General features: G+C 45.7%; 1 protein-coding gene across 4 annotated transcripts in view; it reads left to right on the top strand.

Moving 5' to 3' along the window:
* Positions 1–24213, top strand: part of ankhd1 (ankyrin repeat and KH domain containing 1) — a 32552-nt gene that overhangs the window by 2332 nt on the left and 6007 nt on the right. For 2 of the 4 annotated variants that reach the window (XM_012835769.2, XM_012835767.2), the window contains exons 2-27: positions 5034–5187; positions 9317–9473; positions 9911–10058; positions 10465–10612; positions 11644–11877; positions 11983–12077; positions 12303–12540; positions 12840–13031; positions 13541–13650; positions 13848–13935; positions 14148–14275; positions 14438–14575; positions 14872–14965; positions 15244–16158; positions 16455–16579; positions 17186–17297; positions 18771–18916; positions 19664–19806; positions 19992–20205; positions 20994–21169; positions 21818–21980; positions 22160–22255; positions 22430–22546; positions 22687–22849; positions 23199–23706; positions 23857–23997. In XM_012835769.2, the coding sequence (XP_012691223.2) occupies positions 5034–5187; positions 9317–9473; positions 9911–10058; positions 10465–10612; positions 11644–11877; positions 11983–12077; positions 12303–12540; positions 12840–13031; positions 13541–13650; positions 13848–13935; positions 14148–14275; positions 14438–14575; positions 14872–14965; positions 15244–16158; positions 16455–16579; positions 17186–17297; positions 18771–18916; positions 19664–19806; positions 19992–20205; positions 20994–21169; positions 21818–21980; positions 22160–22255; positions 22430–22546; positions 22687–22849; positions 23199–23706; positions 23857–23997 (4943 nt within the window). Of the gene's footprint in view, positions 1–5033; positions 5188–9316; positions 9474–9895; positions 10059–10464; positions 10613–11643; positions 11878–11982; positions 12078–12302; positions 12541–12839; positions 13032–13540; positions 13651–13847; positions 13936–14147; positions 14276–14437; positions 14576–14871; positions 14966–15243; positions 16159–16454; positions 16580–17185; positions 17298–18770; positions 18917–19663; positions 19807–19991; positions 20206–20993; positions 21170–21817; positions 21981–22159; positions 22256–22429; positions 22547–22686; positions 22850–23198; positions 23707–23856; positions 23998–24213 lie in introns of all 4 variants that reach the window. The other 2 variants (XM_012835768.2, XM_012835766.2) reach the window with 1 other exon arrangement.

Below are 24213 nucleotides of genomic sequence, written 5' to 3'. Positions count from 1 at the left end.
AGGAAAGTTGTATGTGCAGATTTTTTCTCTGTACCCATAAAGGTTTGCGTCTTTCTTGGAATATGTGCATACATTTCAAAACATACTGTATTTGCACAGTTTTCTCCAGCTCAGAGTGTATGGTCACATTTAAACAGATCTAAAATGCATGCATTGTTCTGTGGTCTAACTCGTACCTCTCCCCCTTGCTCATCATTTCTATTTTTAATTATGCAAATGTAATCAGGCTTCAGACAGGTTTTGATCAGTACAAATTGTTCATCACTCTACAATTGTTATTGGTTAGAAAATCAGAAAAATGAACTGCTGTGGTGTTGGCATTTCAACCAAACCCTGGACACTTGCGAGGCATTTGTTAGGTTATTGATATTGTCATACATATGTTCCATAACATGGAAATGTAATGTTATTTCATAAAGGATGAGCACTGCACAGCAGACTTCACACCTACTGCTGCTAGTGGAGTGAGCATAACAATTAAGTCAACCATTGCATTTTCTGTCTTTACAGTCAGGGTCAGTGAGAACTTAGGCCACATCAGTTTTGGTTTTGCCTCCCCATGTTTATATGAGGTTGAGTCACTGATGTGGTGACTTTCCAGATAGGACCTTTGGACGGGCAAAGACATAGGAATAGGTGGCTCTCTTTTTCCTGTCTTCTCGGGTATGGGAGAATGTCTGGAAGTGGTAAGTGAGAAGAATGGTCTTGTCAGAAAGTGCAGGATATGTCATCAACGTGATGTCACACTGTCTGACGTTGTGGTTTCCCTAAACATGGCCAATCAGTGCCCCTGTGTACAATAATCAACACGGTGCATAAATCGTGAATTTACAGGAATAAGGTCAACATCATGTTAAGGTAAGAGAGATCAGTATTTCTTAAGAACATGCATTGGGCTTCAGAAAGCCAACATGTATCCTTAATTTGTACCGTCACATAGCTGTCTGACAGAATTTACTGACAGTGTAGTAGTACAGCAGTAATACCCAGAAGCCCCCCAAAATACAGGCAGTCGGAGCCCTGTGTACAAGGAAGGTAGCTGAAGCAAATGCCCAGCAAATGCATGTTTGTCTGACATTATTTTGATCTTTACTGCAACTCTCAAACGGACCATAGCTACAGCCATGACGGGCCGTAAAAGTATCCTTGCAGAACGTGTTGGACAGAGCAACAGGATGGGAGTTCTCTTGCACATGGCCAGAAAATATTGTAGTACACTGGATTCTGTGGCCTGTTAACCCAATACAGGGATGAGATCGTCTTTCTTTTTGGGGTTGTGAAGGTTGGGTTCTGCCGGTAATAAAATCATATCGTGGCCTGAATATCGAGATGGCAGATCATATGGTCTGGATGGTATCATAACTCCCACCCCTTCTGTTAAGGTAGATAACAGTGCTAGTCCTTATTCAAGCTGTTTCCAGGTATACCTCTCCAGTACATGAGTAAGGAATGTGGATGACCTGGTGGTCACTACATTTCAATTGTGTGGTGCACACAATAACACACAGTGGTGGCCTGACCCGTTGTTCCAGTAGTGTGGCAAATACTTAATGTATTATCTTTAACTTTATCAAAGCACCGCATCTTCTGTGGGGAACATTCGGCCTGTAGTAAGTCATGTATCATACAGATTAGCAGGTGGGCTCCCCAGTTGTCAGGATCACACTCTCATTATCCCATCAGCAGAACACAGAAAGCAGAAGTATTTTTATTTATTAAAGGCGTTTTTAATGAACTTAAGACATTTGCATTTCACAGTGTGTGCTACATAGCATGTGAACGTTGAATGTGAATACACGCACAAACCAGTACATTAAATGAACAGAGCATCACAAAATATCAACAGTAATGTTTCCCAAGTCCTGCGCCAAGGTGATCAAGGTGTTAGCGGAGATTGGTTGATCTCCTAATGTCCGATCTATAGTGGATCAGTCATCAGAAAAGTGTCAATACTACCATATATGGAATCCTATAGGAGTGATGCCCTTTACAGAGTTGGTGGAGAGAAATGTACTGACACACTGAACTGATGATGCCTTGTGCAGGGCTTTACTACAGAAAGAAGAAATGCGATTTTTCTCACATTATTGATGTTTGTGTTGTGGAGTGCATGTGTATTTGTTCAGCTTTCCCTGTGGTCCATGCTGTAAACAGCTGAGTGCCATGTAAAGAGGCAGTGCGTTTGGCCCTTGCGTGGTTATTGCTGCCATTAGCCTCGCCTCTTTAGTTATTCATGAATGTGTTTTTGTGGACTCTGACGTCCTGGTGAAACTCGTCTTCCCAGTGGACTCTATACCATGTTTCCTCACCTCTTGTTGTGTGTGGGAATTTTAGGGAATGGTTGCCGGAAATTAGTGTAATGTCAAAAGCAGCTCTCTGCACTCACTGTGTGACGCAGTTGTTCCCCATTTTCCTCTGTTCATTTTTCAACCTTCTCTTGTCAAGAGTCTTCCCCTCTTTCTGAGCACTCTGATCTCTCGTCCTTCCGTTTCTTCATCTCGGCACTTACACATAAACACACACACACACAGCCTCAGAGAGATAGATGCCTCTCTGGGTTGAGTTGCAGAGACGTGTTCCCAGTCACAGCTGAGACTCAGCACATTGAAATGTCGCAGTATGCTTTTAATTACTCTCTGCACATGTGTTTTCTGCTGACCACACCCTCCTGCCTTGCCTTTTTGTTTTTCCCTTCTCTTTTTTTGGGGGGGGGGGTCAGTCCTTCTGGCACGGCGTCGCGGCTTTGCTTTCTGCCTTAGTCAACTCTGGAACTGGGCTTGAAAAGACCACTCCTAGTAACTTCATCTCAGCATTTTTGTTTTAGAGACAGCCACTGAGCTGAAGGAATGACTTAAGCCCCCTATCAAAGCAGTTGGAGGAGAGGACGTGTTTGGTTCAATTCACTAGTAACTTGGTTAGGATGAATAGGCCTGAGTCTTAGAAGTGGTTGCTAGGCTTTGAAACCAGACATCAGGGTTTTGTTTACTGGAATGAACCATATGCTTGTCTATGGTCTAATACCCATGACACTTTGCATGGGCAGGGCGTAATAAGTGGGATTGTGGGAGGTTAAATTTACATTGTCAGACCTAGTTCGTTGTTCAGTTAATGAGTTTTCTTTTCTACATGCTTGCTGCCTGTTTAGATAACTTGTTTTAAGGTTATGTTCTTTACAAACACTGCAGAATGTCAAACTTGCTCCATTAAACCAATTGAAAACCTCACCTGTGATAATCCGAGGTGTCATCAGTTTCCTCATTCACTCCCCATTGCTTTACACCCCGAGTTCTTTTAGATTGGAATGAGCTCAACACTGACACCTAATTGATTTACAGCAAAGAAGCCTCCAAGAAGAACAGGTCAAACACATTTAAAATGGACACCAAAAATCAGTTCCGAAGCGGTATGGGGGAGTGTTGCTTAACTGTTACTTTATAGTAAGAAATTGTCTCAAAATATAGTGATGTCAGATCATGAAAGCTTTTGGGGCATGTGCTTGCCTACTTAATTCACTCTGACAGCCCCGCTGAGTTTCTGCGCAACCCTGGATAGCCTCCCAAATGTGTTTCTGATATAACATAAAACCACTTTTCTCAGAAGTGGGTCCTGAAGTGGCATAATTCAGGCTTGTTAGGGACAACTCTAATAAATACAAAATGACTTGGGCTACATCTTATAAGAAAAAGATACATTCAGTAATATGGGGCAGTGATTATTTTGAAAAGACACATCATAGGTAGTGGCAGCCATGTATAAAGGAAGTTTCAGTTCACAGATTTGGACAAATGGAGCTAATGACCTTAAAGACACAGCAAAATGACATGCTCCCATTTGAAACACTAGAAGTTGTTTTCCTTCAGCGCGTAGGTGCTGCAGCTTGTTGCGGGACGCCCTGCCCTGCAAGCGATAAGGCAGGTGCATAGAGGTCAAGGTCGAGGCGCGCACGCGAGTGGACGAGAGCGAAAGAGAGAAGGTGAGCGAGGGGGAATGACCAGGAAAACCGCTGATCAGCTCATCTCAGTGCTTACAGTAATTCCATAGAAGCTCAGAGCCTAAATACTGATCCTGTGCGTGGCCACGGCTCCGAGCTCTATGTGGCAAAGGGGGAGGACTGCCTCTGCCCCATGAACTTTTGTACTGGTGCCCTCATGTGCTAATTACCTGTCTGTGCCTTAAAGCAGCAGTAAGGAGTTTTGCTACAAAGTTAGTGAGCAACCCACCTTAAAAGGATGCAACAACCCCGCAAAACACCACCAACAGTCCAGTAGGCACTGATGACCGCTTGCTAACGTGCTAACTGGTGTTTTTTGGCGATATAGTTGGCAATGTTTTTTTTTTTCATGGGGTATTCTTTCCCAGGACACAGAACTACGTTGTGCATATCCTGGATGGCTAGTGGGAACGGCAGGTGTCCTTCATGACCATCAAAATGAATTTGAAGATGATGCCAAAACCAGTTGCCTATTAAAAAAACCTCTCAAAAAGAGGCAAATTGTTGCATGGTGTTGGATATTCCAGTCTGTGTTTTTTCCTTGTTGTGACGCCTTAGTTTCCGGTGTGGAGCCAACTCGGAAGGTTCTAGAATAGGTGCCTGTATTGAGATGTAGGGAGATGCAGCCCAATGCTACAATAGTTTGCCCATCGATACATAATATCGTAGGTAGATCATAACAATGATACAGTGAAACATTTGAACAAACAAAATTTTGAACAAAAGGCGCTATGGAGGCTCACATAGTTTGATAACGTTCTCTTTCATTTTTGACACAGACAAAAAAAGTATTGTTGGGAATAGGAACATCTGTTCTATATTCTCTATGTGTGTGAGAGACTCTCACTGAACTGTTTGATATGCCCAACATAATAAAAACTGTTCTCATTTCCCCTCCCCTTATACAAATAATGTAACAGTACAGTTGTGTAACTACATATTTATTAGTATGTAGTCAAGGAATGGGAATACAGGCCGGTTTATTTGGCATCAAGATCATCTACTGTATATATGTATTGATAAATGTGTCTTGTGCAAACAGGTGGAATCCTTTCTACTGGAACAGGAAGACTTGGATAACCCGGTGCTAAAGACGGCCTCGGAACTGCTCCTGTCCAGCGCCGCAGATAACCTGGACCTGAGAAGAGTGGACCCAGAGACACAGGCCCGCCTGGAGGCCCTGCTGGAGGCAGCAGGTGGGCTATTATCACTTGTTTACTTGGAGCTAATATGGTTTTGGAGTCCAAGATTCTGGCAAAAAAGTAGGGGTGGGAATCTCTTGGCACCTCACGATTCGATTCGATTCCGATTCAGAGGTCAACGATTCGATTCTAAACCGATTATCGATTCTAAACCGATTATCGATTATCAATTCTAAACCGATAAAACGATTATCGATGCATCGCGATTTTTAAAACATTTGAGTTTGCTACTCAGTCTCAAATCACTTCCTACTTTGTGTTTGATAATTAAAGAAGATCAACAGAGGAATTACCTTCTCTATTTTCATATTAGAGAAAAAGTTTTTCCTTGTCACAATTATGACTTTCTATGAACAATGCAATAATCGATGCAGCTTGCATTTCAACACAAAATGAAAGTGTAAAAAAAAAAAAAAAAAAAAAAAAAAAAAATCGATTATGAACTTTTCTGAATCGAGACAGAATCGTTCTAGAGAGAATCGAGAGAAATCGAAGAATCGATTTTTTTTTTTTTTTCCCCACCCCTACAAAAAAGGTTGTTGATATTTGAGCACAACAACCAATCAAATTACACCTCTCCCTTCTGTGCTCCTGAAGGAACATGCTGATTGGCTCAAATTATTTAAGGCTCAGTCTGAGCCACTGTGTTTGTTTCTTATTTACAGTTCCAGGATTGTGTATGAACACCAGAGGTTTTTTGAGTGCGCACTAGGGATGGGCATTCGATTAAATTGTCTTAATCGATCGTCGGGAGAATTAACGATCGATTTTCGATTAATCATTAATATTTTTATATTAAAATTCACTATTTATAGGCTATATTAAAATGCAGTGAAAATAGAAAAAAAACACAGCGTGTTTCCTCATTGAGATCTTTATTACAAGATGAACAGTTAAACTTACAAGATGGACAACTCTTGTGGCAGTAAAACGGGATCCGTTCAATGGTTACACTTGAAAATATGCGCTGCTGTACTCTTAAGCAGCGGAGCCGACAGCTAGAAGCCGGTGCTCATAAACACAACTTGTTTTTTCTCTCTAACTAATTAATCTCACATTTTGAAATTCATTCATTTAGATTCATTGTGATTAAAAGTTTGTTTTCTTCTCAAGACTAAATCTTATAAATTAACGAGTAATCACTTCAGACAGCGTGTATTTTACACTGTTGTTCAATTGTATTTTTTTCGTGCTCTCTCGCCGTCATAGAAGGAATATATGCGAGACACAATGGTGCCCCTCGACGGTAAATCGTAAGAATTGTACCCTGAAGCAATTCGAATCACCTCAGTCAGCCCACCGTCTTCAACTATGTTGATGGGCCGACAGTCACCGGCAACCTAAACTGCTACAGCGTTGGTAACCTTTCCACGGACTGGTCTAGTTAATTTCCTAGAGAAGTCGTGGAGTGTGGGTTGGCGACCATCTAACCTGGGACTGCTTTCTGTCGGGTGCTTTGCATTAAGGTGATAACTTAAAGACGAGCTGCTTCTGTAATAGCTACATTCAGCTTGACAAATGCTACATACAACTTTAGTTTTGTCGATTGTTCTGTCATTTTGCCTCTTAAACAGAAACTTTCCGCCCAACAATCCCTCAGCTCTCTCTATCTTCAACTACCGTCTCGGTCTCTTCTATCTAACTGACTTGCAGACACGCGGCAGTTTCGTGCCATGGGTCAACGCGCACCGGAAGTAAACAATGTTGCGTTAACTGCGTTCAAATATTTTATTGCATTAATCTCGGCCACAATAATCTCATAGAATAACGTGTTAACTTTGACAGCCCTAAAATAAATAAATTACACGCACACTACGCAACAGAACATGCATTAGTTTTAATCGATGAAAAAATAATTTCATCGAGGAAATTCTTAATGATCAATTAATCGATCGTCGATTAATTATGCCCATCCCTAGTGCGCACACAGAACGGACTGCTAGACGATAGTGTGGAGCATTTAGCTGCATTTGACAAAAAGCGCATTGGTTTAGAATTGCGGACACTACCTTTTTATATGGTTCACCTGCCATGTCAACTCAAAATAGTTCAACTTTACTTTCCATTCATGTCAGTGGTTGCTAGACTGAAAGTCTGATGTCAATGCATTTCTGACATTTTACCAATAGGTCTAGAATTTTGCGCTAATCACAATTTCAATGCTCAACACAAATGCCCAGAGCAAGGCTTTGAGGGTTGAACTGGAGGAATTCGTACAATAATAGTGGAATGTGGTGCAAGGGTTTATGAAGATTATTCTACTGCATAACGTAATACGTCACAATGGGAAGTTAAAATTAAATGTGCTGTTATTAATAATAACGTGCATATAGGAAAGACTATAGGCTATTTGTGTCATTTTGCCTGGGATTTACAGTATGTATGTTTTGTAGTCGCATTTCAGGAAAAGGATGTATAGAGTTGTTGGCTTGTGTATCCCCGTACACCTTGAGCTGTGGGGCTCAACATACCGTAGGCTACACCCATGCCGAGCATCCTGCTGTGTCTACTGCCTTCTCACTGCATATCTTTTAATGATCTACTGTTTCACATGGAGAGCATACATTTTGAAGGTCACAATGGATCAGCATGAGGCCAAAGAAAACAACAAAAAAACATACACAAACACACACAAAAGCCAGGAGGGTTTGTTTTTCCAATACATAAAATATTTGACCAATGCAATTATGCTGTCTGTGAGTTTCTCAAAAACATCGCTCATTGAATAAAGAGTAGTTTTATCTGTTGAGTTTTAGCTGTGATCAAAACTAGTTTTCCCTCCTTTTATTTGTGAAATATTTGTGTCCTAGCGAGTCTGGCTTGCTTCAGGTCGTGTGTGTGTGTGTGTGAAGGCAGTGTAGGTGAGTTTCAGTCAGGTTGCCATGTCTGGTGCTGTGCGCTGGTGGACCGGTATGAGCAGGCCCTGTTCCCCTGAGCTGCTGGTTTGCTCGGAGGAGAACCATGGGGGAGATTAACAGCAACAAAGGATTTCCATGCAGCAGCAACAGCTCCCTTCATGACTCAGCACTGGCCTTTAGTACACTCACTGTGTGTGCGTGGGCGTGTTCAGACTTTTAGTTATAGTGTGTGTTATGAGTTTGACAGCTTTTTTTTGGGGGGTTGTAAGGCATAATTGGGGCTTTTGTTTATGTGTGTGTTGCTGTGTGGAGGTTTATCTTTGGGTTTGCCTTTGTCTGTTTTCAGTCTACTGTATGCCTCTTTGTGCTGAAGTGAGAGTGTTGTATAGGCCACCAAATCATGTGGAAGCAAGCCCTTTGAACCCCAGGCCATTTTCACAGACCCCATTTACCATTAAGTAGGCTATGTTCATCATTCTTCATCACGATGACTATTTAATGCAGTGGGCCATCAGCTTTCATAAATGCTTCATAATGGCGTCCCATTCTTCACAGAGTGTGTTTGGCTGATTGCTGTTAATCCCTGTAACTTTTAAATTCTTTGTTAAATGACTGTGCATAGAAGATCACAAGCTTTCGATCAATAGCTTACCTACGTAGAATATTTTATGTCAAAAATTCAATATGTACTCAATCTTCTCAATACTCAATATGTACATTTTCACCAGTTGCAAAAGCTCCGCTTTGTCTTGGAGTTCAAGTTCAGTTGGAAGTATAATTATGTAACGACGCTAAAATCCTTGAGGGTGTCCTTGCATTCTTTTCACAAAATCTCAGGCAAACCCAGTAACAAGTGAAGTATTTACGAGCGCGCATGTGCACGGACATATAGTATTTGCATATTCAGGTTGTGTGTACAGTAGGCATGTCACCTGACGTTTCATAACCATAATATGACATTCTTGCAGATTCATAACCTTAATATGACTTTCCATGAAACTTTCTAACCGATGATTAGACCCTGAGGAAATATTCAGACTAGCTCTCAGCATTGTCAAATGTGTTGAGCCTCCCCCTGTGCTATAGGCAGTACCTCACCTATTAATGGCTAATGGCTAATGTACTGTATTTACCAACTGGTATTTGATACTGTAGAACGGCAGTCGGCACCATTTTATGACCTTACGTTTTCTCTCTCTGTGTGTGTGTGTGTGTTTTGGGCCTTGTGGCTGTTTTGATGCACTGGTTGGTTGTGGACGATGCAGGCCTCGCTGAGCAGTCCAACGCCGACGGTAAAGCCTTCGCAGATCCCGAGGTGCTCCGCCAGCTGACCTCGTCGGTGAGCTGCGCTCTGGACGAAGCAGCTGCCGCCCTCACGCGCATGAGGGCCGAGAACACGCTCAACGCCAGCCAGGCAGACAAGTAGGCATCCTGTCCTTCTCCTGCACATACATGACTGCACCCACGCTAGCTCAACTAGAAAAACACTATGAACACCTGGGCCATAAATCACAACTTTGCACCGCTGGAATTAAATTGCACTACTGTTGATGAATCCAGAGTTCAGATTACCATGTCATGGGATTAATTGTCAGGTGAAATAAAACACCAGAATTGAACAAATTGTCTTGGTAAGCTAACAGTAGTTTTTTAGCATTGCCTGCTTATTGCATGATATTCAATGTATGGTTAACAACTGCGTGCAAACACACATTTCAGAAGATGCCATCATGCGTCATGATTTTATTTATTTATTCGTTCCATGGTGAGTCTGATTTGCTGATATCTCTCATGTCCTGAAGCACACAGCAGTTGCACTTGCACAGTCGCCGTAATTGTAGCAGTCTGGTTATTTTTAGCCGTAGCCTGGCCGAGGCGTGCTCTGACGGAGACGTCAATGCCGTACGCAAGCTGCTGGATGAGGGCCGAAGCGTCAACGAGCACACGGAGGAGGGAGAGAGTCTGCTGTGCCTGGCATGCTCAGCCGGCTACTACGAACTTGCACAGGTACATCTGTCTGAAGTCGCCCTTTCCAAACGCTTCACTGACCCCATCCCCCCCCCCCCCCCCCCCCCACACACCCCCACAGTACAGTTCTATAAGCAGCAGCAGCAGCAGTACATGCACCCACACTGCCAAAGCTGTATTGAGTTTTTAGATCGTGAACTGCACTGAAGTACGATTATTTGAGTGAAAGACTTTAAATTCTCTCTCATCACAGTTATGTTGATATTGTGTCTATTATTAAATATACTCATATTATAATAGTTCATGTGGTGCCCATTGCATTAATATGAAAAACACAAGGCTACAATCTGAAATGATAACCATCCAGAAGTACTAAGAATAACATAAAGGTTCAAAGCAGTGATCTAACATTCATGTTTTCGTCTTTTGGGGTGTTTCTGTGTAGGTCTTGTTGGCCATGCATGCCAATGTGGAGGACCGAGGCATCAAGGGGGACATCACACCCTTAATGGGAGCAGCCAGCGGTGGTTATGTGGACATAGTCAAACTGCTGCTGGTACATGGAGCTGATGTCAATGCACAATCTTCCACAGGTACAGATACACCTCTATCACAGTTAGACTTACCAATGTCATGAAAATCCTGAAAAAAAATGATTTATTGATGTATTGATGTTCTTTAATTGGTCCAAATATGTCTCATGTAATTTCAAGTACTGAACCTGTTCTAAACTAGAGGCTACAAAAACAGGGTGCTTAGGTGCTGTTCGGGTCCAAGGGGGTGGGGTGGACAATTCATGTGTTTTTCAGCACCGTCTCAAACTATCCCAAAATACTTCTCAAACTGTTCCAAAGTGTCCATCCCAAATGTTAAAAAAAAAATCTACTCGCCTACATTGCTTTGATGTGGAATTAAAAACACACCATTGTTGTACACCTTGGTCTTTTGGGTCAACGCTACGGGAGAAGTTACCCTTTCAAAGCCATTTGAAGAAGAAGCTATGCCATAGCTTCTGTGTTTTGGTGGTTGTTATGGTAAACAATAGGTCTCACTAAGATCTTCCTGAGAAGTTGAACTCTTTTTCAACTCAAAAAAAGCTGCAGAAAACACGGTCTGCTCCATAGGATTAGAAGGTAAAACAGACGCTGACAGTTTAAAAAAAAGATGCTATGTGTGTACTGTCTAAACTGAATTATGTTTACACTTGGAGAAGGCTGGCAGTTAGCGATTTAACCGCCTCTCTGTTTTTTTTTTCTCAGTGCATAGAACTCTCTCTGTAGTTACATTCATTCAACTCTGATGTTCTGCAAATGTGTTTTTGCGTTCAATAGCTTTGGGTGCTCCGCAGAAACACTAAGGCGCTCTGCCTAAGCCTTTCTATGGCAGGGAAAACCCAGAAAATCATGTGAATGTGGGACAGAAATCTGAATTTGATTTTTCTCAGTGTAGCTCAGAGAGAGCAATGTCCAGTGACCTTAATTGGTCAAGAAATATTTGAGCCAAAAGTGAAAGTGAAATATGCACCAATTTTCAACTTCGAATGCATTCAGCGTTATGCCGAACACATGGTAATGTGGTCCTGCTGCATTCCTCAGTGTAACCCCTTGCCCCCACTGTGCCACAGGCAACACAGCCCTGACGTACGCGTGCGCGGGAGGCTTCCTGGACGTGGTCAAAGTGCTACTTAAGGACGGCGCCAACATTGAGGACCACAACGAGAACGGACACACTCCCCTGATGGAAGCGGCCAGTGCAGGTCACGTAGAGGTCGCACGCGTGCTCCTGGAGTACGGCGCAGGTATCAACACACACTCCAACGAGTTTAAGGAGAGCGCACTTACGCTGGCCTGCTATAAAGGTTCGTCTGACACATTTGCATGAAACGCACACAACCCAGTGCCTGGTAGGTGTAACCCGAGAAGCAGCCTGAGTCATTGTTTGTCCTTCGCCCCTCCCCCTTCAGGACACCTAGAAATGGTGCACTTCCTGCTGGAGGCCGGAGCTGACCAGGAACACAAGACAGACGAAATGCACACGGCACTCATGGAGGCCTGCATGGTGAGAGGAGACACACATGCTCAGACCAGTGTTCCCTACAAACAGGTTTTCACCTCGATGACCAAGCACTTTTCGTCCTGCAATGAATATTTTACAAGCCCGGGGGGAAAGCCTGGAGAACTCAGTATAAACTGTAGGAAGTGTTTGCGGGTGTCCGATAGAGATGGTTGGTTGCTGAATCTGTTCCCCCGGGCCGTCTCTGCTCCTCTTCTCCCCCCTCTGCAGGACGGGCACGTGGAGGTGGCACGGCTGCTGTTGGACAGCGGAGCTCAGGTGAACATGCCCGCCGACTCCTTCGAGTCCCCGCTGACCCTGGCGGCGTGCGGCGGGCACGTGGAGCTGGCCGCCCTGCTCATCGAGAGGGGCGCCAACCTGGAGGAGGTCAACGACGAGGGCTACACGCCACTCATGGAGGCGGCGCGAGAGGGCCACGAGGAGATGGTGGCGCTGCTCCTGGCTCAGGGTGAGGGCCTGCTTCAGCGAGAGAACAGTCAAGCTATGAGCAATAGAGACCTAGTGTAACAATAAATAGTATTTTACATAAGAAATAGAAAAAAGTGCAGCAATGTAACTGCTGTAAGTGCAAGTTAAATGGATGTAAAAGGATGTTAATGAAGAGTCAAGCTAATGGTGAAAACTTGATATCTTTATTGTATTGATTGCTTTTATGAAAGTATTCAACTTTTACGAGCGAGTAGAGTCCAGTCCAGACAGTGAAGAGATGGGAATGGCTCTGATCTCTCCTGTGTTGGCTGGTTGCAGGAGCCAACATCAACGCTCAGACGGAGGAGACGCAGGAGACGGCCCTGACGCTGGCCTGCTGCGGGGGCTTCCTGGAGGTGGCCGACTTCCTGATCAAGGCGGGAGCCGACATTGAGCTGGGCTGCTCCACGCCGCTGATGGAGGCTGCACAGGAGGGGCACCTGGAGCTGGTGAAATACCTACTAGCAGCAGGTACTGCACTGCAGCCGCCTCCCAAGCAGTCAGACAGTTCATTTGCATTAGGTTGTAGACCCTGTTGGTTAAAACATGTGGTACTTCATCTGAACCACTCTGCTCTGTTAGGCATTGATGGACAAGTAATAACCTCTGGTGCTAGTTCTACAAAGAGTAACACTTCTGCAAGACCCCAATTTAAATTTTACAATCAGTCTTTAGGCAATTTTAGCAATAGTTCTTAGGGAAATTCCAGCCGAAATATATTGTTTGGTTTGATGTTTGCTGTATAGCCATAGGCAGTAGCAGTTTATTTCCTTTTGTCAACAACAACTTTCAAAATATAGGCTCCATCTTGAAAGTACTGGTGTTCCTATTTTTTTACAGTGACCTTTTCATTAGAATTTGACATAGTGTAGTGTTTTCTGCCAATGGATTAAACAGTAATCATTCACATAACCAAAGATTATTGAAGGATGTCACCCCTTGTTCTTAGGTGTATTCTTAGGAATGTGTTTTCTGTGCAGGCGCCAATGTGCACGCCACCACGGCGACAGGCGACACGGCTCTGACGTACGCGTGTGAGAACGGTCACACGGACGTCGCCGATGTGTTACTGCAGACCGGCGCCGACCTGGTGGGTCTCCCTTTCCTAAGCACACGATTGTTTGACTCATTAAAGATATGTCAGTATCATGTCTGTCCACTCACCACTTCGTTCAAACATGGATGGTTTGTTATGATAGACTGTGACTGGGCGACGGGGGCTGGTCTGTTGCTCCCCTGTAGTGTCCTTCTCTGTTTTCACCGAGTGCTCTGACGCTTGTCCCACAGGAGCATGAGTCCGAGGGGGGAAGAACTCCGCTGATGAAGGCGGCCAGAGCGGGACACTTGTGCACTGTCCAGTTCCTGATCAGCAAAGGTGCGTCTGTGGCCCACTAACCTACTGAAGCACTTCACCCAGAGCAGCAGAGCTGTTCCTCTTCCTCTGTGTTGTGCAGGAGGACTCGGCTGTTTGTGTGTGTGTGTGTGTGTGTGTGTGTCCTGGTTAGTCATGACTCTCTGTGTGTGTGTGTGTGTGTGTGTCTCTGTCTGTCTGTCTGTCTGTCTGCCTGCCTGTCTTCCTGCCTGCAGGTGCGGATGTCAACAGAGCGACAGCTAATAACGACCACACAGTGGTGTCCCTGGCCTGCGCCGGAGGCCACCTGGCAGTGGTGGAGCTTCTGCTGGCTCACGGAGCTGACCCCACGCACAGACTGAAGGTGCTCATATCTCCTCTCACTGAGAACATTTATCATCAATAACAACCTGTGAATGCAAATGTAGAGATTGTGTGTAATGCCGTGTTTCTAAGAAACTTGTTTTTCACGCTTGTACTGTTTTGCTTGTGCTGTTTTTCATATTTTATATATATTTATTCATAGGATGGCTCCACCATGTTGATTGAGTCTGCTAAAGGCGGCCACACCAATGTTGTGTCCTACCTGCTGGACTACCCAAACAATGTCCCCACCACAGAGATGTCCCAGCTCACGCCCCCCTCACACGACCCCGCGTCCCAGGTGAGGACCACGTGTCTTTAGAAGAACTGGCTGCTCTGTTCTGGCATGCTTTCTTTTTAAACAGACATCTGAAAATATGGATCCAAAGTTGCAGGTGTTTTGAAGTGCCTGAAAGTTTTAGAAAGATCGTCATGAATAGTGGCACCTAGTGACAGTTCTGTGTAATAGGTATATAGATGTGGTTGCCAATATTTCTGATGGAGTTACCAAAAAAAAAAAATGTTTTGCAGAAGTACCCTTGATAGCACCTGACTATGTATTTGACCTGGGCCTTGGCCCCTGCCTGTTCTCCACAGGCTCCTAGAGTTCCATTCCAAGCCCTGGCAATGGTGGTGCCGCCTCAGGAACCTGACAGAGTCCCATCCAGCTCCTCACCCGTTTCAAACAAAGGTTTGTAGAGCGCCCACAAGACATGACCTGCTTCATTGTGTTGCGTTAAATTTTGTCTGTGCCAAAATGACACCTGTATTCATGTAGACATGTATTCATGCATTTCAAATATATTGTGTCGGACATGTAATTATTGAGTACCTGACTTAACCATAAACTTAATCTGTTATCTTAAAAGTAGTTTTTGTGATTGACCTCATTGATTTTCTAATACATCGTGTTTGAGATGTAATTTTGCAAAGTTGTAATTGTTTGTTTTTTTCCCCCACTGTCCCCAGGCATGTCCAAGCAGCGCCTGGCCCAGCTGCAGGGTGGACCAGTGGGTCTGGACACCGACCTCCTCCAGCCCTTCCACCCCTACCAGCAGCCGCTGGAGTGCATCGTGGAGGAGACGGAGGGCAAACTCAACGAGCTGGGCCAGCGCATCAGCGCCATCGAGCGTGCCCAGCTGCAGTCGCTGGAGCTCATCCAGGGCGAGCCGCTCACCAAAGACAAGATCGAGGAGCTGAAGAAGAGCCGCGAGGAGCAGCTGCAGAAGAAGAAGAAGATCCTCAAGGAGCTGCAGAAGGTGGAGCGGCAGCTGCAGCTCAAGACGCAGCAGCAGTTCACCAAAGAGTACATGGAGGCCAAGGGGCCCAAGGCCGAGGCGGGGCTGGCGGCAGGGGTGGAGGAGCCTGGCACCCCCCTGCCCGGGCAACCCCCTCAGCTGGGCCCCAACGCCATCGACGGCGGGGAGGGGCATCCCGAGTACAGCAACCTCATCCCGCCCATTGAAGACTCCGAGGTGGAGGACCTGGAGGATGAGGATGAGGAGGCCGACGTCGAGGACGCCGAGTACCCCAAGCTCCCGCAGGTGGACACCATCCTGTACAGAGAGGCCTCCCAACCGCCCCCTCCCCCACCGCCGCCGCCCCAGGCCGCGGAGCTGCAGGGGTCCCCGCCCTCCCCGTTGCAGTCGGCCGGCTTCGTGCCCATCCAGCCCCTGGCCACGCAGCAGTCCACCGACTTCGGCAGCGTCAGCGTGGAGTACCCCTGCCCGGACGGAGGCAGCCCCGAGCTGCAGAGGGCCATGCTGGGGCAGCAGCTGCAGCTGCAACCACTGGGGCCCGGTCTCCTCAGCCAGGCCCCCGACGGCCTCATGATCGCCAGGCCCGCGCAGACGCTCACCGACACGCTGGATGATATCATGTCAGGTGTGTGTCGCCCTTCCCCTGTGACGCTTACAGACAAGGCTGTAGCTTGACTCCCTCAGTCAACAAGTAGGCGAGCAGTGAAGTGCAGATGATGTAGTGTAGGGCATTTTTTATGAAAAGTCTTTCAAAACTGGCAGTACTGATATACCTCAACCTCCAAAGTAAAATGTCTTAATCCACGTTATTATATAGCAGAGTATAGATTTCACATAGCACTCTAGTGACCTATTTGTATTTACATGACTTGTTCCCGTGTTGTTGGCTGTATTCCTAATCCGTTCGTCTCTGTGCAACAGTGGGCAGAGTGCCTATGATCAACACTACAACCTCCCCCTCACCTCAGCCTCCAGCTCAGGCGCCCGTCAGTGCCACCTCTCCCCCACTGCTCCCCCTCTACCCCACGGTGGACATCGATGCCTATGTAAGACTCCTCGCCAGATCCTCTGGAACAACGGCACACTAATGCACGTTCAAATTCAAATGTAGGATTTGTCTGAATACTGTCGCCTGTCAACGAAAGGCTGTGCAGCTTCCTATTGATATTTATGCCCCCAGAGATTGCAGAGTTGGTCAGGTAGCTAATTTGCTATTTGACTTGTACATCTACTTCTAGTGTCTAATACCAAATATCTTACCAGGACGAAAAAAACATGGGCTTGGGAATGTATCAGAAAGGCTCAGCTTAGTCCCTTTAAAATGGTCATTTTGACAAGCAAACATTACCGTAAATGTTCAAAGCATGATTGGAGTAGTTTTAACTCTTCCACCATTGGCCCTGTTGCCCTGTTTAAAGTGGACAACAGAAATGGGTCATGTGAATATGACTATAGAAGGCTTTCTGTCCAATCAGCACTTTGACTCTGATATCTTTACAAAATACTGCCCTTTGTGTATGAGCTGCAGGATTTTCAACATTTGGAAGATATTGTCATGTTTCAGTAACCCCAAAAAGAAGTGGAGCAGTGTGTTAGTAGTTAACAGGACCGTTAACAGTTAAACTAAATCCCTTTCCCTTGTTGTGGACTAGACGGAGAGCAACCACGACACAGCACTCACGCTAGCATGTGCTGGAGGCCATGAGGAGCTGGTGTCAGTGCTCATTACACATGGGGCCAATATCGAGCACCGGGATAAGAAAGGTAAGCACCAGGGTCCATCCAAGCTCTCTCTCTCGTGTGTGTGTGTGTGTGTGTGTGTGTGTGTGTGTGTGTGTGTGTGTGTGTGTGTGTGTGTGTGTGTGTGTGTGTGTGTGTGTGTGTGTGTGTGTGTGTGTGTGTGTGTGCGCGCGCGTTAGCCTATATATATATACCGTAAATCCTCAAATAAAGACCGGGATGCAATTAGAGGCCGGGCTTCAGATAGTAGCCGGGTGCGTGGTCCATACGGACAAATAAAGGCCGGGCCCCGAATACAAGCCGGGGGTAAAAAAAGGTACCGGTAGCATTTTGTAAAAAATCACGGAAGTATGGAATATTTGTTATGGCTTTTTAATAAACACTAAACACGACACAATGTAAAAATGGCACGGGCTTTATGCCCTGGTACAAGTTATCACGAAGAGACTGTGCAACCGTCACACACCTGTATAAACTCAGTCCCAACACAGAACAACAACATGCAATGAGAACAGTAAGGAACATTGTTAATTAAGGAACATCGTTGAGCGCTTAGTGCATCAGAGTAAGTAGAAAGTATGCGCCCGCCGCACGGCATTATGGGGCGACTATGCGGCACATTACAATATTTTACTGTAGCCTACCAGAATCAGTCCATCAGCACAAAGCAGACATCACAATTTAATTGAATGCATTTCATAAATACATGTTCTCCTCATGTTGGCTAATGTCATGGCTGTTTGCAATAAAAAAAAGAAATGTTTCAGCCTACAAGGCGAATTTGTTATTATACAGTTACTTGCCTAAACGATAGAAGACATTCCTCCAAAATACCTCTTTTTAATGATTTTGTTGCCGTTTTTGATTTCCGCTAAAAGATGTTCTTCAGGTGTTGTGTAGCAACCCATTACTTGCTGACTTCAAATTACAATGACTTTCCGCTACGTTAAATGACCGGACTTCTTGCTGAATGATATGAAAGATGTGAATTAGAATTGCCAATGACAGCGGTCATTAACTTTTCGCAGTGGTGAATATCAAGAAATGACAGACATGCTAACGTTGGGGTGCCCCATTCAAATCAACGGAACTTTTTTGAACATTCTGAAGAGCCGTAAGAAATAAAGGCCTGCCCCTAATACAAGCCTGCCCCAAATACAGGCCGGTGCGCTGTGCAGCCTAAGTAAATAAAAGCCCCGGCCACTATTTGAGGATTTACGGTATATATATATATATATATATATATATATATATATACGTGTGTGTGTCTTTGCCTATATATATATATATATATATATATATATATATATTTGTGTGTCTATGTGTGTGTGTGTGTGTGTGTGTGTGTGTCTCTTTGTCTGTGTGTGTGTGTCTTTGCATATATATATGTGTGTTTGTGTGTCTTTGCCTATATATATGGGTACGTGTGTGTGTTTTTGCCTATATACTGTATATGTCTGTGTGGGGTTCCAATGCTAATGCTCTCTCTTCTTTTAGGCTTTACTCCTTTGATCCTGGCCGCTACAGCGGGACATGTTGGTGTTGTGGAGATCCTGCTGGATAAAGGAGGGGACATCGAGGCTCAGTCCGAAAGAACCAAAGACACACCTCTCTCCCTGGCTTGCTCTGGGGGACGGCAAGAGGTGCGTTCACTACCACCACCACACACACACACTTACACACACACACACTTAAACACCGACAAAGACACACACACACACACACACACACAGACACACACACACACAGACACACACACAGACACACACACAGACACACAGACACACACAGACACACACACAGACACACACACAGACACACACACACAGACACACACACACAGACACACACACACAGACACACACACACAGACACACACACAGACACACACACACAGACACACACACACAGACAGACACACACACAGACAGACACACACACAGACAGACACACACACACAGACACACACACACAGACACAAACACACAGACACAAACACACAGACACAAACACACAGACACAAACACACAGAGACAAACACACACACACACACAGACAAACACACACACACACACAGACAAACACACACAGACACACACAGACACACACACACACACACACACACACACACACACACACACACACACACACACACACACACACACACAGACACACACACACAGACACACACACAGACACACACACAGACACACACACACACACACACACACACAGACACACACACAGACACACACACAGACACACACAACATCTCAGGTCATGCCATATTACATGTGGTCTCTTGAAATCCCTCTTAATGTAACTGTAGTCTATAGTGTTGTAGAGCAGCTTGTGAAGTAGCTCACTCACTCACGTCCTGCTTCTGTCAGGTGGTTGAGCTGCTGCTGCTGCGTGGGGCCAATAAGGAGCACCGCAACGTCTCCGACTACACTCCCCTCAGCCTGGCTGCCTCCGGAGGCTACGTCAACATCATCAAGATCCTCCTGAATGCCGGGGCGGAAATTAACTCCAGGTACCACTCAGCCTCTGTCTGTCTCCGAGTGCCACCCAACGTCCAGCCGCCAGTCCCCCTGTCAGCACGCATCAGACCCCCATCTATCAGTTTCTGTTTGCACCTGCGGACAGTGTCCCCCTCTTTACTGATGCAAAGGTTTGTAGGGAAAACGTTCAAATGTTGTGTGTCTCTCTCTCCTGCAGGACGGGCAGTAAGCTGGGCATCTCGCCTCTGATGCTGGCGGCCATGAACGGCCATGTGCCAGCGGTGAAGCTGCTGCTCGACATGGGCTCTGACATCAACGCCCAGATCGAGACGAACCGCAACACGGCGCTGACGCTGGCCTGCTTCCAGGGCCGGGCCGAGGTGGTGAGCCTGTTGCTTGACCGCAGGGCCAACGTGGAGCACCGCGCCAAGGTCAGCTTCAAGTCTCTCGTTTCACCGCAGTACCATTCTCTCTCCCCACTGGGCCTGTTTTACTCTGTACCCTCACTGCCTTGTGCTCTGAAGTCTTCAGTGGTTTAGCCTGGTCCCTGCTGTGAACCATCAAACTTTAGTTGATGTTAGTTTTTTTCCTTTTTACTTCTGACACCATGTTATGTTACTGATATATAAGGATCAGACAGCTGACTCAGCCAGATGTTTCAGCCATCTTGATGGTCGTTTATTCAACAACAGCGCCTCTAGTGGCTTTCACATTATCTGTATTTATACATATCATGACATACACGACCCCAGATCAACAGGAACCAACAGACTGATGTATGTGTGGAGGTTCAGACTTTTGTTGGGACCTTGAGTCAGGTGCAGATTTCTGTAAACGGTCTGTAGCAGGTCTAGTCACGTTGCTCTTGTACATCCTCTGTAAACGGTCTGTAGCAGGTCTAGTCACGTTGCTCTTGTACATCCTCTGTAAACGGTCTGTAGCAGGTCTAGTCACAGTGCTCTTGTACATCCTCTGTAAACGGTCTGTAGCAGGTCTAGTCACAGTGCTCTTGTACATCCTCTGTAAACGGTCTGTAGCAGGTCTAGTCACAGTGCTCTTGTACATCCTCTGTAAACGGTCTGTAGCAGGTCTAGTCACAGTGCTCTTGTACATCCTCTGTAAACGGTCTGTAGCAGGTCTAGTCACAGTGCTCTTGTACATCCTCTGTAAACGGTCTGTAGCAGGTCTAGTCACAGTGCTCTTGTACATCCTCTGGCAGACGGGTCTCACTCCGCTCATGGAGGCTGCGTCAGGGGGCTATGCAGAGGTGGGCCGGGTGCTGCTGGATAAGGGCGCGGATGTGAACGCCCCTCCCGTCCCTTCCTCCAGGGACACGGCTCTCACCATTGCAGCTGACAAGGGCCACTACAAGTTCTGTGAGCTGCTAATCATCAGGTTGGTTAATTTTTTTCCTCAAGTGTAGCCTGAGCTTAAGAAACCGTATGTTTGTAAGCATGTTTTTATGTTTAACACTTTTTTTTATTGGTGTTTTTTTTTTTGGGTAATCAATACAATTACACATCACAAATCTAATGGGTATACCCCTACCCACAATAAGACCCACCCACCCCCAGCCAGCCTGCCCCATGCAGCAGAAGTACATACATTAAGAGAGAATTTAGAATGTATGTACGGTAAGCATGTTTTTATAAGCAGCTAGCACTGGTATCATTTTCAAATCCATTTTCATGGTGCCGGGTCATGTGAAGGACAGATAAACACTAGCCAGCTGGTTGGACAACCCTGTGCAAATGTCTCAGCATGACCTCTGTAAATATGTCGCCAAAAGACATGAGTTGGCAGGCTAGAAAGCCTGTTATCAGTGCCAACTGTGATATTGCTGGTGTTGGTAAGGTTTTTGCATGCCCTTTCAATATTGAGATCGCTAGTTTGCGACCAAAACTCCTTACTGTTGGTTTAATACCAACACACTGTGCCACACTGTTTTTATTTATTTATGTATTTACTTACTGACTTATTTATACTGTGGTGTTGGTACAAGTCGCTTCAGATCATGTGTTTACCTTATCATCTTCCATGCAGAGGGGCCCACATCGATGTGCGTAATAAGAAGGGAAACACTCCTCTATGGCTTGCTGCGAACGGTGGCCATTTTGACGTGGTCCAGCTGCTTGAGCAGTCAGGTGCTGATGTTGACGCTGCAGACAACCGCAAAATCACCCCTCTCATGGCCGCTTTCCGCAAGGTATGACTTCTGTGGCTTTTGAGTGTGCTTGTCTTTGGCACCGTCACAAAGCAGTAGCTAATTGGAGTGATCTTCACATTAGACACTGAGCTGAACATTGATCCAGTCGCCAATGATGTGTCACTCACTTTGAAAATGGGCACATCACTGTGGTCCTAACCTGTTGATCTCTCTTTCAGGGTCATGTGAAAGTCGTGCAGTACTTGGTGAAGGAAGTGAACCAGTTCCCCTCTGACATAGAGTGCATGAGATACATTGCCACAATTGCAGATAAGGTGAGCTGTTGATACACATGGCCATAGCATTCATTCCTTCAAACACCCCTACATACATTCCTACGTACATCTTCAACATATGGTCGTTTTAAATGGGGCCGCTGGGACTGTGTGTTCATGGCGCCTGAGATTGCTTCCACATATGAACCTGGCTGCTTCCCCATGTTGCTGCAGGAGCTGCTGAAGAAATGCCACCAGTGCATGGAGACCATCGTCAAGGCAAAGGACCACCAGGCGGCAGAGGCCAACAAGAACGCCTGTATCCTCCTCAAAGAGCTCGACCTGGAGAAAGTATGTATACCGTCAGCAGTGTTAAGTGTTTAGTGTAAAAAGTCGTTCCTTTGGGGCTAAACTCTTGGAAGTCATTTCGCTGTTTTTAGACACCAACGCCATATTGGATTGTAATGGTTCTGTCGTCATGTTGTCTTTAGTCCCGCGAGGAGAGTAAGAAGCAAGCCCTTGCTGCGAAGCGTGAGAAGCGCAAGGAGAAACGCAAGAAGAAGAAGGAGGAGCAGAAGAGGAAGCTGGAAGAGGAGGAGGAAAAGTTGAAGGAGGTCTTAGATCTGCTGGACGAGGATGACGATTATGAAGAAGGTCGTTATTTCTCCCTCCTCCTCATTTTTTTGCCATCATTATTGTATTGATTCTTAAAGGACACATAACACATAATACACAAACTATGTACAGCTCAAGACACACTTATAATGAGCTATGTACAGCGCAAGACACACTTATAATGAGCTAAAAAGTTACATTTGCAAATCAGAGGAGATGCATAAGATGCATATATAAACCCAAAAACGGATTCCTTAAATCGTGTGTCCTAACCACTGTCATAATCTGTCATCTTTCACTGTCATAATCCGTTCATGACTACTACTGTTTGATGCCCTGTTAGGGATTTACTCAAAGCTGTGGTTGTCATTATTATATGTCCCTGCAGAGTTGGAGGTGCCAATCGAGCCCCCCAGTGCTACCACCACTACCACAATTGGCATCTTGGCCACCTCGCCCACCTTCACCTCTGCTTTTGGCAAGAAGCGCGCCAACCTGACCACCATGGCCAGCACCAGCCGCAAGACCAAGAAGAACAAGCTCAAGGACTCCCCCAGCGAGCCCATCATCCTGCAGGACCCCCAGGTGGCGCTAGCCCCGCAAAAGGCCGACAAAAACAAAATCAACGGCGAGCCTCGAGGCGGCGGGGTGCCAGGGGGAAACAGCGACTCGGACAACCTTGACAGCGCCGACTGCAACAGTGAGAGTAGCAGCGGCAGCAAGAGCCAGGAGCTCAGCGACGGCCCGTCCTCCTCCTCCTCCTCATCGACCTCCTCTTCCTCCTTCTCCGCTCCCTTGGGTCCTGCCAAGAAGCAGCCCCTGCCCGAGAAGCATCAGGGCCTGTCACTCCAGACCTCCAGAGAGGAGAAGCTCACCCCGACTAAGCCACAACACAAGTAAGGCTTATTGCCCTAGTTTTTTTACTTATAGCATTGACATGTCTGAAGCATCACTCACTGAAGACTCACTTGAAGATGTGCTTCTATGCCCACAGATGGGAATATGGTATTAGGTATAGTGCTAACCCTGTCACTGTATTTCTCTAGGGTCCATGATGTTGAGTCTCACGGTCCCCTGTTCTCATCTGTGAAGACTTCACTGCCCATCATCTCGTCAAACAAGATGAACCTCACCAGCCCCAAAAGGGGTCCCAAAAGAGAGGATGGCTGGAAAGAAGTTGTCCGCAGGTAAGATGATGATAATGATAAGATTATGATGATGAATTAGAATAGGGCGTAGGAAGTAGTTTTGGTCTCAGAATAGATTTTAGTATTATAAAACATGAAGTAACATGTACTAAAGACAGTTGTTATGTAGTTCAGGTGTTTTGTTGCATACATAAAAATATAGACTCTTTTGGAAGAATCACCAGCCTTTTCAATCTCAGCGGCACAACTTGTTTT

This window comes from Clupea harengus, chromosome 8 (assembly GCF_900700415.2).
Source record: "Clupea harengus chromosome 8, Ch_v2.0.2, whole genome shotgun sequence".
Classification (NCBI taxonomy): domain Eukaryota; kingdom Metazoa; phylum Chordata; class Actinopteri; order Clupeiformes; family Clupeidae; genus Clupea; species Clupea harengus.
The sequence above is the reverse complement of the archived record's forward strand: the minus strand, read 5'-3'. Positions and strand labels throughout refer to the sequence as shown.